Source organism: Nematostella vectensis, chromosome 1, assembly GCF_932526225.1.
Source record: "Nematostella vectensis chromosome 1, jaNemVect1.1, whole genome shotgun sequence".
NCBI lineage: Eukaryota > Metazoa > Cnidaria > Anthozoa > Actiniaria > Edwardsiidae > Nematostella > Nematostella vectensis.
Genome location: NC_064034.1, coordinates 17,350,648 through 17,367,410, shown reverse-complemented (window position 1 = coordinate 17,367,410; position 16,763 = coordinate 17,350,648). Strand labels below are relative to the sequence as shown.

Genomic DNA, 16,763 nt, shown 5'->3' with positions numbered 1-16,763 from the left:
CTCATTTGTGCGCACCTCGTTATGCCACCTTCACTACCATCACCCTCGCCTGTCTACCTTATTTGTGCGCAACCCCGTTATACCATCTTCACTACCACCACCCTCGCCTATCTACCTCATTTGTGCGCACCTCGTTATGCCACCTTCACTACCACCACCCTCGCCTATCTACCTCATTTGTGCGCACCCCGCTATACCATCTTCACTAACATTACCCTCGCCTATCTACCTCATTTGTGCGCACCCCGCTATACCATTTTCACTACCATCACCCTCGCCTATCTACCTCATTTGTGCGCACCCCGCTGTACCATTTTCACTACCATCACCCTCGCCTATCTACCTCATTTGTGAGCACCCCGCTATACCATTTTCACTACCATCACCCTCGCCTACATACCTCATTTGTGAGCACCCCGTTATACCATCTTCACTACCACCACCCTCGCCTACATACCTCATTTGTACGCACCCCGTTATACCATCTTCACTACCACCACCCTCGCCTACATACCTCATTTGTGAGCACCACGCTATACCATCTTCACTACCATCACCCACGCAGCTCATTTGTGAGCACCCCGCTAAACCATTTTCACTACCACCACCCTTGCCTATCTACCTAATTTGTGAGCACCCCGCTATACCATCTTCACTACCATCACCCTCGCCTAAAAACCTCAATTGTGAGCACCCCGCTATACCATCTTCACTACCACCACCCTCGCCTACATACCTCATTTGTGAGCACCCCGCTGTACCATCTTCACTACCATCACCCTCGCCTATCTACCTCATTTGTGAGCACCCCGCTATACCATTTTCACTACCATCACCCTCGCCTGTCTACCTTATTTGTGCGCAACCCCGTTATACCATCTTCACTACCACCACCCTCGCCTATCTACCTCATTTGTGCGCACCCCGCTGTACCATCTTCACTACCACCACCCTCGCCTACATACCTCATTTGTGCGCACCCCGCTATACCATTTTCACTACCACCACCCTCGCCTATCTACCTCATTTGTGCGCACCTCTTTATACCATCTTTACTACCATCACCCTCGCCTGTCTACCTCATGTACGCACCCAGCTATACCATCGTCACTACCATCACCCTCGCCTGTCTACCTCATGTACGCACCCAGCTATACCATCGTCACTACCATCACCCTCCCCTGCGTTAAAGCCTCCTTTAATCGCTCGTAATATTGGCCTGAAAATCATCAGCACCACCATCACGATCATCATCACCACCGTCATCATTATTACCGTCTTCAAAATAATAATCATCATCAGCTTTAGTTTTTAACTACCACCGCCACAATAACACCACCATAACAGTACCATAATCTTCCAGCGCGTTCCCAGAATTGGCTTAGGGTAGTCGGGGGGGGGGGGGGGGGGGGGGGGGTTCGCAGTCATAGGTATCATATGAAAAAAAGCATAGTATCCGAAGATTTCTTGATAAGAAATGACACACATTTGGCCGCCAAGGGGGGTGCCCACCCTGTGTACTCGCCTGATCTTCACCGTAATCACCGCCAATCACCAACACAATTACATCACGAGGAACAATCAGCTTAAAGAATGCACTACCCGCTGATATTGATATGTTATTTTACAGATTCCTAATTCGGGAGTTCATCGAAGCCGCGTGCTACGATTGGTGGTTCCTGTTAGGAATGATATTGCGTGACAGTGGTCTTGTCACACAATGCTTAGAGAAGGCGACAAGCCTCAGTGACATCACACTTGAGTCTGCTAGCAGATTGCATGATGGGATAGCATGTCTAGAAGCTTGGGCCGAGCAGGAATGGTAAGTCTTTGTTCATATTATCACCGAACGTGATCAGAATTATGATGTAAAAACGTCCTCTTGAACACTAGGACTCATTTTGATAGGGGGAGTGTGGGGGGAAGGGCTGCTGGTGTTATTATTCTTTAACCTTGAATTATTCCACATAACCTTATGGTTATTACTTTCGCTAAAGATGCTTTTGCTTGCCAAACATCAAAGGATTTACTCCGTTCCCCAAAAACCCCCGGACAGACCTTGCAAAATATAAGAGTCATCACAGAACAGCATGAAATGAAGCTCACTATAGAGGCAGTAACAACAACAGGCAAAAAAAACATCATTAACAACAACAGCCGATAACAGCATCAACTATAACAGTATCAGCATTAACACCACCAACAACTGACCACAGCGGACACTTACAAGTTCACGCTCCGCACGGTTTGTCAAGTACCGCACCGCCGCTAATACTTATCTACATCTATTTCCCCAGTCTTGGCTATCATCTATTCATGAACCTTCACAAGCCATACATCGAAGCCCTCGCCAAGAGCATAACCAAGACAAAGCAAGCAACACCTAAAGACGCCAGCGACGTCACAACCCCTGCCGAGCCACCGCGCCGCTCTTCACGGACGAGCGTTAGCATTGAAGAGGGGACTGAGGAAGAGGCAGGGGAAGTTTCGGAGAAGGGCGAGACAGAGGAAGAGGAAAGTGAATGCAATCTTATGTAACATGGGGACAGTATAGATAAGGTACAAATTAAATTGGATAGAGCACCTATATTGATTTTATGAGACTTGAAGACATGTACATTTAGTACAGAAATATTATTTGAATTGTAATAAAAGGCAAAACAGTTGGATGTTTTATACCATATTTTATTTGATGTATTTGTGACATTCTTATGATACAATAAAAAATTAATGGGTAAATATGGTAGTTATGGTTAGCATAAAATATGAAATACTGCTCAAAATTCTGAACATAAATTGGTTTTCAGTGTCGTAAAATTCATTTCAAATATATTGAATAATAGTATTATTCTCAAAATGTTTGTATCTCGTATGGAAACGTATGTCAGTCGTATTAGTAGCTTGATAACTTGCTTTAATTCCAATAAGCCCATACTCCCCCTAAAAATACAGTACTCGAATTACCAGGTTCTCCACCAATATGTGAAATTCAGCTTTGTCCCAGGTCCCTCCCCTACTTGAAATAATACGAAATTCTTCTTTCTAGAAAAGAACGATGATATTAAAAAACAATTCCAGTGTTAGCGGGCCACCGCCATACTTGAGAGCAGCGGAGTTCATAGCTGGCACTAAAGCATTGTCTAGATCTACCATGATCTCTGCAGGAAGCGGCTCTTGCTTGGCGCCTATGGCATACTCGGCCTGAGGGGAAAGCAATAACAGTATTATTGAAACCATAACGGATTAGAGCTGGTAGCCGCACCCAAACTTTGTCAAAGAAAACCCCTCTCTAAACCCACCTTGCAGTTGGGGGGGGGGGGGGGCTACCAATCACTCCGTTTCTAATTGAAATGGGCGATGCTTTTCTTAGGAGCTAATGTATGTATATTATAACGTTAAAAATGTACGGAAACTGTTTCAGGGGTGACTGGTTTTTGTTTCAAGATTGAGAATTGACATTGGCTGATTGGGTCATTCCAAAATCATTTTGCAAGAAATTTTCAATCCACAAATGATACTGTATTTAAAATATTCCCAGTACTGGCTTGCGACCGCGTTAAATGGCGGCGCGAAAAACTTTTTGAACGGAATACGCATCACCAAGAACAATCCATATAACGACCGGAAAGAGAAGATATCAGTCACTTACCGTCTCGGTATCCATGGTGACCCTCAACGCCAAGCACGTCCGACCCCCCTCGTACAGCCCCGGAAGGTGCGCCCTCAGGGCTTCGCAACACGCACGCGCTAAATCTCCCGTAAGTCGACTGAGCCCCCGGGAGGACACCCCACGAGAGGGATTGTCGATACCCCGCTTTAAAAACACGTGACTCCAGCGAATGCGGTAGACCTCGCGGCGAGTGAAGTCACAGCTGCTGTGAACCCGTATTGATGGGACTTCCGTCAACACGGTACCGTCAATTGGGCTGACATGGCTGTGGAGGGGTAGAGGGAGAGTTCAGTCATGGCAAAGGTGAAGAACCGACTGTGTCGCATCAATGTTTTTGTTGGAAGATGGTTCTCCTTTTTGTTACAAAACTCGGAGATGTATCCAGTATTACTACATCAACTTTTCGCAAAGTGACGTCAGGCATACGCAAGCAGTTGCAATAGCGTTTCACACGGAGAAAACAAGACAGCGGATCAACAGTAAGAACCAGTCTATCCTTTGCTGCGACAAAAGTTGGTTCCATTGTGTTTTTGGTGCTGGTGCTCCGTAACACAAAGAAACTACCAACTTTATTTGGAAATGCTGCCACAAATGTTGTACGATTCTTATGCTCGTATTACCGTGTCCTGACGACTCGCCCACTAGCGCGTAAGAAAGCTAGGAAAAAGAACTAGCCAAAAAATGATATAAAATGATATATATATCGACAGAGACAAATAGTCTGAGAAACCCTTTTATAATACACCGAATAACACTTGAATAAAACGATGCAAATGCATGCTTTTGCGCAGGAGCGTAAAACGGGAGGGGGGGGGAGGCAAAGAATACCGTGAGTGGGTTAACGGCCCAGCCCTAAAATCGAACGAGTAAAAAACGATATGATGATGGTAAGTGGCAGCCCAACTACAGGAGTTCCGTTCAAATGGGTTTCCTGTGCTGGGCTATCAAAAGTGTGATGTCACAAGGCGAGCTCGTCCCAGAGCGCAAACCTCGAGACGTCTCGACACAGAAAACCCCATAGCGCCCCTGAGTCTAGGCTGAATCAATGATCGTTGGGCGTGGTACCTTTCCGAGCTGACATCGCGCAACACCCAGACCATGTTGACACTCTGTACCGTGTTGCTCGTTGAGGGGCTGGTCTTGATGGTGAAGTCATGCATTTCACGCAAGGCCTTGCGCAGCGCTAGTATACTTTCAGGGACCATCTGGACCATCAATCCATCTGAATGGGATAATAATAGTGTCACTAACATTGATGGTATCAAACGTTAACCAGATTCAATTTACAGTAATTATAGTGGATATTGGAGGTTTTTGGAGTTGAATTTGCTGAAACCAACTGCAAATTGAACAAAACCTTCGAGTGTGCGAAACTTTACAAAAGATTCAAGGTAACACATAAAGAATGTTGAAATTGAAATTGTTTAACAAAAATGACTAGTCATTATGGGACTGGTCCGGCTGTATCGTGTAATCAGCACCACTTATATTGGAATTACAACCAAAGAGAAAAGAGCCCCTAGTCACACAACACAACATCCCAATTTAGTATTCTGTTTAGGTCACAATCAAAACCCGGATACGTCGACGAGTTTCCAATAAAAATCTTTATCGCTATCAGTGCATGTGACTACCTCTCTCTGTCCAACTTCAAAAACCTTATCATTAAGGACAGTTATCATAGCCCAGAACAAAGAAAGATACATATACTCTGTAAATGCTGTCCCGCCCGACAATCCGTTGACAAGGACAGTCGTGTGGCTCCCAAGGTCAAAGGGTAATACCCTACCTTCCACTATGCTGACTTTTGCTGTGTTGGGCGTACTTGTTTTTAGGGAGCCAGTTAGCACGATGAAGCTAGCTCCAGTAACTGCAAAAGTAAAAAAAAACTTTAAGAAGGTATTTATATTGGATCTCAAAAGTTATGGCGAGAACACTGTATTATTATGTATATGTCAGCGGAGTCAATGTAGATGGAAGTACTGGTTTTTCGGGATGTTGCAAAAGTTTCCTGGACTTGCGCTGTGTGTTGATTTCCTTTCCTGGCCTTGTTCTGTATGTTGTTTACGTTTCCTGGCCATGTTCTGTGTCTTGTTTACCTTTCCTGGCCTTGTTCTGTATGTTTTTTACCTTTCCTGTTTTTTTTTTCTGCAAGTCGTTTACGTTTCCAGGCCTTGTTTTATGTTGTTTACGTTTCCTGGCCTTGTTCTGTGTCTTGTTTACCTTTTCTGGCCTTGTTCTGTATGTTTTTTACCTTTCCTGGCTTTTTTCTGTAAGTCGTTTACGTTCCTGGCCTTGTTTTATGTTGTTTACGTTTCCTAGCCTTGTTCTGTGAGTTGTTTACTTTTCATGGCCTTGTTCTGTGAGTTGTTTACCTTTCCTGGCCTTGTTCTGTGTGTTGTTTACCTTTCCTGGCCTTGTTCTGTGAGTTGTTTACGTTTCCTGGCCATGTTCTGTGAGTTGTTTACCTTTCCTGGCCTTGTTCTGTATATTGTTTACCTTTCCTGGTCTTCTTCTGTATGTTAGGTTTCCTGGTCTGAGTGTGTCTGTTATTTACTTTTCCTGGCCTTGTTCTGTATATTGTTTACCTTTCCTGGTCTTCTTCTGTATGTTAGGTTTCCTGGTCTGAGTGTGTCTGTTATTTACTTTTCCTGGCCTTGTTCTGTATATTGTTTACCTTTCCTGGTCTTCTTCTGTATGTTAGGTTTCCTGGTCTGAGTGTGTCTGTTATTTACTTTTCCTGGTCTGAGTGTGTCTGTTATTTACTTTTCCTGGCCTTGTTCTGTATATTGTTTACCTTTCCTGGTCTTCTTCTGTATGTTAGGTTTCCTAGTCTGAGTGTGTCTGTTATTTACTTTTCCTGGCCTTGTTTACCTTTCCTGGTCTTCTTCTGTATGTTAGGTTTCCTGGTCTGAGTGTGTCTGTTGTTTACCTTTCCTGGCCTTGTTCTGGATGTTGATTGCCTGGGTTTTGTACATCTCTCCGTCTTGTATGCACACTAGATGGGAGTCTGCTTCTTTGCTGAAGTTTGCGCCCAGCGCAAACATGTGCTCTTCAGCTGCATTTAGAGCTTTCACAATCTGTTATAAGAAAATCAAACTGTAATAAAGATTGTGTTGCGTTGATAGTGCATAAAACTATAAATGGGGTCGCGTTGGCAAATTATGTCTAACGTCCAAAGTCACAGTAGCTTATGTCCAGTAAGTCTCTCCTTAAGAATTCTACGATAATTTAGTTGGGGGACAACGATACTTTCATTTTCAAGTGCAGTTAAAATGTGAAATCAGTTTATACAAATATTTCCCTTTACTGTCAAATCCGTTGTATTGCGACTTGCGTTTTCAAAACACGATTTGTTTTGGTTTTCTGTTCCGTCAGTAAAACCATTCTGAGCCAATCAGAGTCTCGCTTTGTGCACTTCCCTGGCTATCCTCTGGACGAAAACCAGACAGTGTCGCGACAGAAAGCCAGGCAACTGCACTAGGCGAGAGATGGCAAGAATCTCATTGACTTAGAATAATTTGACTGGCGGAACAGAAAATCTCAAAAGACAAAAACAATCGATGTTTGAAAATGCGGCGTAGCGATACAACGGATTCGACAGTAACGTAGCTGCATTACCTCGTCATATCTGTCTTGCGGTAACTGTACGGTTGTTGTAGTTTCTTCCATGTGGATAACCAGCCCTGTCACACGAGGAATGCTGTACTGGAAATTCTTGAAGTCCTGCAGTCCAAAATAGTTATTGAAAACTGACATTATTGTATTATCAATATATATAACATGGGTAAACGTGCAGTATTTTAAAGGCATAGAGCCCCGTACGAGTAGCGGCATCATAGCGCACACATCTGGAAAGCCTTCATCTAATCATAATCGCCCTAGAGGCCTTTAAAGTATGTTTCCATATGTTTGATTCTCGCGTTGTAAAGGCTACAAAGAAACACAATCGAAAGTGCCAGGAGGGAAGTATTTTAGAATATTTTCAAGGTGCTATGCGTAACCTACCGTCAGCAGATTCATTATAGTATGTCCGATCTCCCCGTACACAGATGGCCGACCACGTACACTCCACAGCGGACAAGGATAGTCTAGAACAACAGAAGGGGACACATGTGAGTACATAGACGGTCGGGAGTACACGCTCCACGTGGCGGAAAGCATTTAGATACTTGAAGGCCGGCCCTAAGGGGACAAGGCTCCACGCAGGAGGGCGGAAAATCCAACGATTTTAAGAAAAGGGGTATCCATTGCAGGCCCGTACCCAGGGGGGGGGGGGTGCTGGGGTGCGAACGCACCTCCCCTTCCCCCCACAACGGCCGAAGGTCCACTTTCGGTTCTCATTAGACGTGTTATTTGTAGACAAAACTATAAAGCATAAGAGAGATCACTCTGGTATGCAGCCAAATCTGACAATAAACGTCCCGTTGAGATACTGCAAAGGCATAAAGAAATCCCTTTTTGTTCTTTCGGGGGTGATCAGGTGTTTATCAGAGAACTCCCCCCCCCCCCCCCCCCCCCCCCCCACACGGAAAAATCAGGTCCACTTATTCAGATTCCGCACCCCTTCACCAAAGAAAAATCCTGGGAACGGGCCTGCATTGTACACTCAAAAATTGCTATACCCATAATGCACAGCGGAATAAAACATAGTTTATTTATGGGGAGTGGGCAGCCACTTTAACACTCTTCAATACCTTCACATCTGGCCCTCTCTTGCTAGATACTTACAGCGGAACTCGGTTCCAAGTCTTAGCATCAGTCTCAAAGGAAAAAGCTGAGCCCACGGTGCCTCAAGCCTCTGGATCAGCACACCAACAACATACGGGACAGTAGGTAACGGTAGATTCTCCAGACACTGCACAAAGTGAACTCATTCAAAATACGTTTGTAAAAAGGGATAGAAGAAAGAGAGAGAGAGAAGCGAAAAGAAAAAGTCAAAAGAAAGAGAAAGGAAGGAAGAAACAATAAAAAAGATACTCAGGGGAGGCGGTATCAAAGACATACTTGGAAAGTCGGCTTGATGTACAGGAATCCTGCATTGTTAGAGCTTCCAAGAAATGGCTGTCCAAATATGGTGAAACCCAAGTCTGATACCACGTAACCTACACAAAAAAACACCTGCATCAAGTTATTGATAGAAGCTATACGGCACGACGCATTGAGCTCAAAGGCGATTGCTAGAAAGACAAGACTAAACAAAATTGTACAAATATAATCTTAAGTAAAATTAATTATTTTCAAACAACAAAAATTAAGCCTAGAGAACTTTTTCTACTTTAACTAACCTACACTGATAGTTGGGTTTAGAATACAAAGGTACCAAATATCGGATAAGGAAATTTCCTGTCTGATTCGCGAGCGCTGAATAGGGTGCTTTGACATCGGTCTAACTTGTTTAGGGTGAATATACATTCCCACGTACCTTGTTTGGCATACGCAAAGGCAGTGTTAAAGTGTGACAGCACGTCTTTAGGGATGGTATTCTCATTCTTTTCGCATTCAAGTAAGACAACCTGAAATGAGAGACAAGTATATCAGGCACACGACCCTATCTTACACTGAACGCTAGCCGAAACAGGATAAAGCCTCCAACCGGAGGAGAGAGATATGGAGAGAGATATACTACCTTACTATTCGTACTAGAACCATTCTCACATAGGAGTTCAGAACTGCTTATTTGGTTAATTGTTTTTGCAATGAATAAATCACGAGTTATGTGGACACATTATCTATTTCACGGTAAAACTGGGGGGGGGGGGGGGATTAGCTTAATAACGGCTGGAAGAACTAAAGAAAAGAAAGAAAGTTTATTGACTCCGCATGCCCCGATCCTAAAACTTTTAAAAACAGCTCCAGACGTGCTTTAAACGAAGATTAGACAACAGACATGAACATTGGGATAAAACCAGCATTTCCTCTTGACCAGAGAAAAAAAAATTAAACCACCCCAGACAGGCCCGTGCTTCTTATGACGATAAGACATGATCACAAGGACAACACAGCATTCCCTCTTGACCAGAGAAAACAAAATTAAACCACCCCCCCCCCCCCCCCAGACAGGCCCGTGCTTCTTATGACGATAAGACATGAACACAAGGACAAACCAACCATTTCCTCTTGACCAGAGAAAAAAAACTTAAACCACCCCCCCCCCCCCCAGACAGGCCCGCGCTTCGTATGACGATAAGACATGAGCACAAGGACAACACACCATTTCCTCTTGACCAGAGAAAAAAACTTAAACCACCCCCCCCCCCAGACAGGCCCGCGCTTCGTATGACGATAAGACATGATCACAAGGACAACACACCATTTCCTCTTGACCAGAGAAAACAAAATTAAACCACCCCACACAGGCCCGTTCTTTCTATGACGATAAGACATGATCACAAGGACAACACAGCATTTCCTCTTGACCAGAGAAAACAAAATTAAACCACCCCACACAGGCCCGTTCTTTCTATGACGATAAGACATGATCACAAGGACAACACAGCATTTCCTCTTGACCAGAGAAAACAAAATTAAACCACCCCACACAGGCCCGTTCTTTCTATGACGATAAGACATGATCACAAGGACAACACAGCATTTCCTCTTGACCAGAGAAAACAAAATTAAACCACCCCACACAGGCCCGTTTTTTTTTTTTTATATATGACGATAAGACAAACCAACCATTTCCTCTTGACTGGCAGCGCCCATTCCATCTGTCACAAAGCACCAGCACTTTTTCTTGACGCAGCAACGCACTATGGGGGAATGGAGGTGGTATCAGGGGCAATAAAAATCTATCCATCAGCAAAAAGCTAGATACATATATAATGCTCTTCTCTATCCCAGATAATGGTTCTTTTCAACATTTTTTTAAAGGATTAGTCCCGTAAAAGCAAGTAAAACAACTGCATGGTCGCCATAACAAATCGTAATGTAGAGATTTTTGCTTGACTCTTACTTCACTGCCCTGGATAATCCGAAATGAGTATACATACGCTTTACGATCTTGACTTTCACAACAAGATTCTTGTTCAGCAAGAAAATAACACTTTCGCCCAGGCCTGAGATACAATAAAAGATATTAAATTAAACTATACTTCAATATGACACTTAAACGACGCAAATGTCGCGTATGAAATGTGCGTGTACGTAGGTGTAGGTGGTGTTACAAGAATGCAATAATAAAGCAAGCCTCTTCTATGCTCCCCAGAACACAGCCTTTAGTTTACAAAAAAAGAATAATGCACCCCCTAGCATGATAATAAAAATAAGTCATATACCAATTAGAGTGAAAGTTTTCTATTATACCTTTTAGGCGGTACATAAGCTCTGCAGGGTCTGGCCGCTCCTGGATAGAAATCACTGAAACAAAAGAAAAGTTTACTTATTTCCACTCACATTAGACCTCTTGTCACCCTTGTAGAACCTTACTGGTTCACACTAATACACAATCACAAAAGTTAAGAGAATCAGTGAAACAAAAGAATATCAAGCAGTTGCAATCTTTATCTCTTGCGCCTGCGTCCCAATAAGAATTGCAAAAACAATTGCATTTTACTTGCACTTGCATCCTGGTGAGAATGACGGTCAACCTTTATGAATGAATCATGAAGTCTAGATAATGTTAATAAAACTAGCTTGAAATTATTACTATTAATTTATTCTTATTACTTCATAGTGTGTACGAGTATAATGACCGTTTTATTTCCTTTGAAAATTATTAGAATGATAATTAAAGCTAAAAAATAATGATGGAATATGCATCTTTGTGGAATTACTGCACAACTAAGCTGAGGTGAAACACTTTTACGCAATCGCGCAAAACCATACTAGAATTCTAGAATTTCGTCGAATTCTTTTCACCCATTGTATGCAGAATTAAACTCTGAAACTCTCCTAGATAAAAACTAGGCCCGGGGATATGTTATCTTCAGAGCCTGCTAAACTCTGTTCGATTTTCCTTGGAAACCTATATCGATGCGGCGGCTACCATCCGACGTCAGGTTTTGATTGACTAAGTGCTATTCCCAAACAAGACAAGGATTTTGGATCTGCCGAGGTCGCGCAACAACGAATTTAGCTTTAAGCAGTTTTGTCTCCTCTTTCTAGTTGTGTCCTTTGCCCTTGCTAATTCCCACTAGTACTGTAAAATATCAGACTTACCTTTCTGTCTGATGTTCAGCACAGGCGGCAGGGCACCAGGATCCTTGGGAATCATGGCACGGACCTGCTCAACATCAAGCCTGAAGGCGAAATCACTGTCATCAGATGGGGCAGGGGATATGGGTGAGGTTATGGAAGATGAGGAGTCTGCACCCTCCAGGGTGATAGGGTGTGGCGAGGGTGGCAACAGGAGTGGCGACAAAGGTGGTGACATGCCTGATGCCTGTGCAACAGGATCTGAAACAGTAAAGGAAAGAAAAGAGTTTCTGAGAATGGTGTGAAAATACACAGAGCTCAATTCAATCATAATTTACATAATAATAATATATCCCTGTAGGAAAAAAAATTGATATTTCATAGATTGGAAACATCGATTTTGGTTTCCCAAGAACAGGCAAAGCTATCATGAGGCATCAAAATACCAGAGACTGTTATAAAGTTTGTTTATTTTGCTAGTATATGTTCACAGATTACTCAAAATCAGAATTAAATAGATACAGCTTTGGGGTGCATTGTGCAGAACACTCTAGCAGCAAATTCTTAGCAAAGGCATTACATTATAAAAACGATACCTTCAAAACTGTCCCCTTCTTCCTCAACAGCAGATGTTGATGGCTGCCCTGAGGTCTCTGGTGCGCCATTCTCAGCACCTTCCACTTCAGTATCTGCCAAACTTTCCACATCTTGAGGGGTCATGGATGGGGGGGTAACACCTGGAGCCATGGGTTCTCCACCATCATCCATGTATGGTGTTGTCTCCCAGGTAGAGGCATAAGATGGCTCTTGGTGGCTGTTACTTCCTGATGGCAGAACAGATAAAATCAGTAATCATAGTCTGTCAGAGTGCTTGATATTGTATGGTATAATATAATAATTATATAGAGGTCTATCAATCAACCATGTTTAATGCACTCCAGAGGTAATATCCTAATACATATGTTTAATATATGTAGAAGAGGAAAAAGGTTAAAAATAACCAATCTTGGAACTGAGGAACACAAAATTTTAGTAAGCCTTCACATGTTTATGCCTTGACATGTTCAACATGTGTAATTCAGGGCTGAAAATACAGACATACACTCGCCATGTCCCCAGAATTGAAACCATTTCAGCATCGGTGAGATGTGCTGAAACACTGGGCCAAGGGTTTATAAGTATTGTCTTACCTTGTAGATTTGGGATCTGTCGGTTTTCTCTTAAAAGAACATCACAGCAAACTTGACAGACCCTTGCCTCTTTGTTTCCAAGGTATGGCAAGACAAACTTCATGTTGCAGCAAGAGGAACAGAGCACCTACAACATGGAAGATCAAATAATATAATAAATTACATAAACATGAATAAATAGCAGGTGGGACGTTAGTATTCTAAAGTATAATGAATATAAACGAAAGTGAGATTTTTCTGTCTGGTGCACACAAAGTTATTTTTCTGAAATAGGGGACATTCTGGTGACAAAGAGGCTACACACATCCTCCCCCTTCACACCCTTGTATGATACTAAGGAACTTTACTGGGTTTGGAAGATAAATGCACAGAAACGTCTTCACCAACCTTTCCACAGGCACGGCAATGGTGTTTCCTCCTGATAAGAGAAAACTTCAGGCCACAATTCATGCAGAACAAGGCCACTTCATCGGGTACCCAGATAGGGGGGACATAGCCCATCTCTGGGTCTCCACTGCTGATAAACACAGGTGTCTGCTCCAACTGTGGTAGCGGACTTGGAGCTATATCAAAATTAGAGAAATTAAATCACATTTAAATATTACTATGACAGTGTTAGTTGCAGTGTTTGGTATTAAGTACTGTCGGCTATTAGAAAACAATATAGCCCCCTCTAAATTCACTGCACCTTCTTTGTTTTCAACACACTCTCTGTGTTTCTCAGAATCCAGACAAGTTATGTTGTGATATTTGCCCTGCTTGCTCTAGCCTCCCTGTGGTATACAAACCACCAGCAACAGGTAAGCCAAAACTTCTAAAAGCTCTATTAATAAAATTAATAAACTAGGTAACAAAAATAACTGCATTTGGAATGCAACCTGAGCTCAAATACCTTTGGTTCAAATAAATAAAAAAAAAAACTATTTCAACAAACACACCTGGTGATACAACAGAGTCGTGTGAGGTGGCTGGAGTATCCTGTACCTCAACAGCAGTTTGTTCGGCAACCCTTGGAGACTGACAAAGACTGTCAGGAGAACTGCTATGCCCATTACCTTCAGGTTGTCCATAATAATAATGTGGTATAAACTCTGGACTGTCAAGTCCAGATGCCATTTGAGAATCATCCTCCACAGATTCACCGCCATTTGATAAGAAATATTTTACTTCCTGGTCAGATTGTTCTTGTTCCACATGACAAGATTGGTCTTGTTGGTAATCAGTTGTAATATCTCTGGCTACATCTGGAATACCCTCTGAAATTTCATGTAAGTCGTTTTGGTCTGATGGTACATCTATTTCTTCACTTGTTTGAATACTATCCCCGGCATGTTCATTATATGGGCTACTTTCAAAATTGTAATCCTGACAAGCTGACTCTTGAGGTTCAATATAATTTTGCAGGCTAGGAAACTCCTCTAATACTTCAGTCCTGTATGTAGAATTACTAATTTGTTCCAAACTTAGGGAAGAATTATTTGCACAAACCCCATTATTTTCATTGCCTTCTTCTGGAGTTTGTAAATTGCTATCATCTTCAGAAAGGGAACTACTACAAACACCAGTCTCACTGGAAATTTCCATTTTTGAATCACTTACAATGTGATTTTCTTCATTATTAGCACCGTCACTTGAACAACTTGATTGTAAACTTCTTTCTTGTTCTCCAGTAGCAGAAGATATATTTGCATCTTTAAAAGGTTCATTTTGATTAAAGTTTTCCGAATTTGTGTCTGAATCATGAGTGGTGTTTGAAAAAGATATTTCTCCTTGAACAGAGTTGCAATGGTCAGGGACTAGATCTGAGGAAGCTCCACTTTTCCTGGCACTACTCGATAGTACACTTCTCTTGTCACATGATATTCCACAAGACATGACATCAGAACACTTGTCAGGTTCTAGTTCTTTGCATTTTGTGGTCCCATTTGATTCTATTTCATGACTGTCGTCATGTCCTCTGTCATCAACATCCAGATTATCAAAGTACTCTAGTAAATCATCTGTCTTCTCATTTGTAAATTCCACATTAGGCACATCCTCTGTTATGGCTTCAGCTGCAGCAATTACAGCCAAAACACTACTGCCATCACTTTCTGCTATACTTTCATCATCGTCTTCATTGTTTGGCCTGAATTCTAACTCAGCGAACTCTTGAGCTAGACTCACACCTTGCCCTGCATCATCAGTAGTCGGACACTCCAACATAGAATCCAAGGGCTGGTTAAATGAGTATGTACGTGAAGAGTCATGTCCTACTACATGTAAACATGATGACAATGATGATGTTGATGGAGGCATTGATGAGGCATTATGAATGTTACCATGTGGGTGGGGATTATTTGGGGTGTCAATTCCTGCTCCATTCTTCATTTCCTGCTCTTCAAATTCATTGAGAACTTGGTCTAAGTCAACAGGAACAAATCCACTCATGCTGTGGGAAAAATGACAAATAATAAGAAGTAAAAGATTTTTTATATATAGCGACTAACTCACTACTGAAAGAGACAAAGACATATAAGGAAGTGAAGGCATAATAGATTATGCGAGTGTGAAATAACATAGAAAGAAGTTTTAGTGCAGTTCTTGTTCAGAACGACATGACGGAAAAACATGACTTGACGTTTCCAATAAGCTCATTTCACATCAAATAAGGCGGAAAATTCCTCTAATTACTAAGTGAGTAATATCAAACAAAATATCAAATGCTTTTTTTAAATTGATGCGACTTTTTGTAAAGTGTCATTGAAATTTGAGCTTTTTGTCCATGAGCTGTTACACAGGGCAATGATGATCAAGGAAAAATTATCTTAAAAAGCCAAAATCTGGTTATGTGCACTTTGGCCTCACGTTATTTGTCTTTCAAAAATCAGAAATTGTGTCTTCTTTTTCTATTTCGAATTGCGAATTTTCCAGGTTTTTCCGTCATGCCGTTCAGAAAAGATAATGATTTCACAACTTTTGGCTGGGTCAAAAGACAGAAAATTAGTGCAATAGTTTATGCAATTGCACTGTTTATTGGATTTTAACTCTATACCTAGTTCAGATTATTTTGTGTAATGTCATTTAAGACTTCAGATATACTATACGGAAAACAACAAATTCTCAAAAAAGAAGCAGAATATTGTGGCTAGATTTGAATGGGGATAAGTGAATTGACTCAAGCTGCGATGCGATACAATAAATACAATCTATTTTTATCACTGATTTTAATATAGTTTCAAGGTTGTACAAATCTAAATAGCATGTAGTTAATAGGTGTGCAAACAATTCTACTACAGTATTGTTAATACTTAAACTAAGCCTTCAATTGGCAAACAAATCAAAACACAATTAGGACATAACATAGTATACTTTTAACCAAAAAGTAATTGAATTTAAAGATCACGCAAAGTTCTGTTGTTTTGCGATATTGCACCAAATTTATGGCCTACCTACTTATACCTAGGTAACGCAGACAAAAAAAATAACAGCGCAGAAAAACAGGAGATGTTATGGTTTATATCTCGACGGAATATACCTTGTTTCGATAACTAATGATGCTGCGTTCTGTTACACGTTAGAACAACACGGTCTTGCTTCTTCTTGTGAACCTGGCCTAAAATCCATCCGAAGGCTAGAATCACTTTGTTAGATAGAATTACGTGTTTACGTATACCTTATGTGTTGAAATGGCCTAGAATTTCGAGGCCCTCAGCTAATAAATGCAAGTTCTTTGGAGCGAAACATGGTAAGACGATGTTGTTTGGCCGCCATGTTGTTAATGA

The 16,763-nt window shown here is 41.8% G+C and overlaps 2 protein-coding genes across 5 annotated transcripts in view; one reads left to right on the top strand and one right to left on the bottom strand.

Moving 5' to 3' along the window:
• The window catches only part of LOC5507601 (guanine nucleotide exchange factor subunit RIC1), a 27,899-nt gene extending 25,160 nt beyond the window's left edge, over positions 1–2,739 (top strand). For all 3 annotated transcript variants that reach the window (XM_048725641.1, XM_048725636.1, XM_048725645.1), the window contains 2 exons: positions 1,631–1,822; positions 2,298–2,739. In XM_048725641.1, the coding sequence (XP_048581598.1) occupies positions 1,631–1,822; positions 2,298–2,538 (433 nt within the window). In that variant the 3' untranslated portion in view covers positions 2,539–2,739. The remainder of the gene's footprint in view (positions 1–1,630; positions 1,823–2,297) is intronic.
• Positions 2,670–16,763, bottom strand: LOC5507600 (zinc finger FYVE domain-containing protein 9). 2 transcript variants are annotated; one of them, XM_048725653.1, is made up of 19 exons: positions 16,517–16,763; positions 13,938–15,430; positions 13,387–13,562; positions 13,000–13,126; positions 12,406–12,633; positions 11,834–12,070; positions 10,979–11,032; positions 10,666–10,731; positions 10,352–10,425; positions 9,096–9,186; positions 8,678–8,775; positions 8,402–8,528; positions 7,679–7,761; positions 7,292–7,396; positions 6,603–6,750; positions 5,460–5,540; positions 4,736–4,892; positions 3,650–3,935; positions 2,670–3,201 (listed from the first exon to the last, which is right to left on the bottom strand). In XM_048725653.1, the coding sequence occupies exons 2-19, from the start codon at positions 15,427–15,429 to the stop codon at positions 3,043–3,045; spliced, it is 3,789 nt and encodes a 1,262-aa protein (XP_048581610.1). In that variant the 5' UTR covers position 15,430; positions 16,517–16,763; the 3' UTR covers positions 2,670–3,042. The 2 variants fall into 2 exon arrangements, with proteins under 2 accessions (XP_048581610.1, XP_048581612.1); XM_048725655.1 differs by having other exon boundaries at positions 16,655–16,763.

Coding starts and splice junctions, on each gene's coding strand:
- LOC5507600 (XM_048725653.1), bottom strand. CDS start 15,429: ATGAGTGGATTTGTTCCTGTTGACTTAGACCAAGTTCTCAATGAATTT. Junction 12,071..12,405: donor AGAAGGGGACAGTTTTGAAG/GTATCGTTTTTA, acceptor TTACTGTTTCAG/ATCCTGTTGCACAGGCATCA. Junction 6,751..7,291: donor CGCAAGACAGATATGACGAG/GTAATGCAGCTA, acceptor TTCTTATAACAG/ATTGTGAAAGCTCTAAATGC.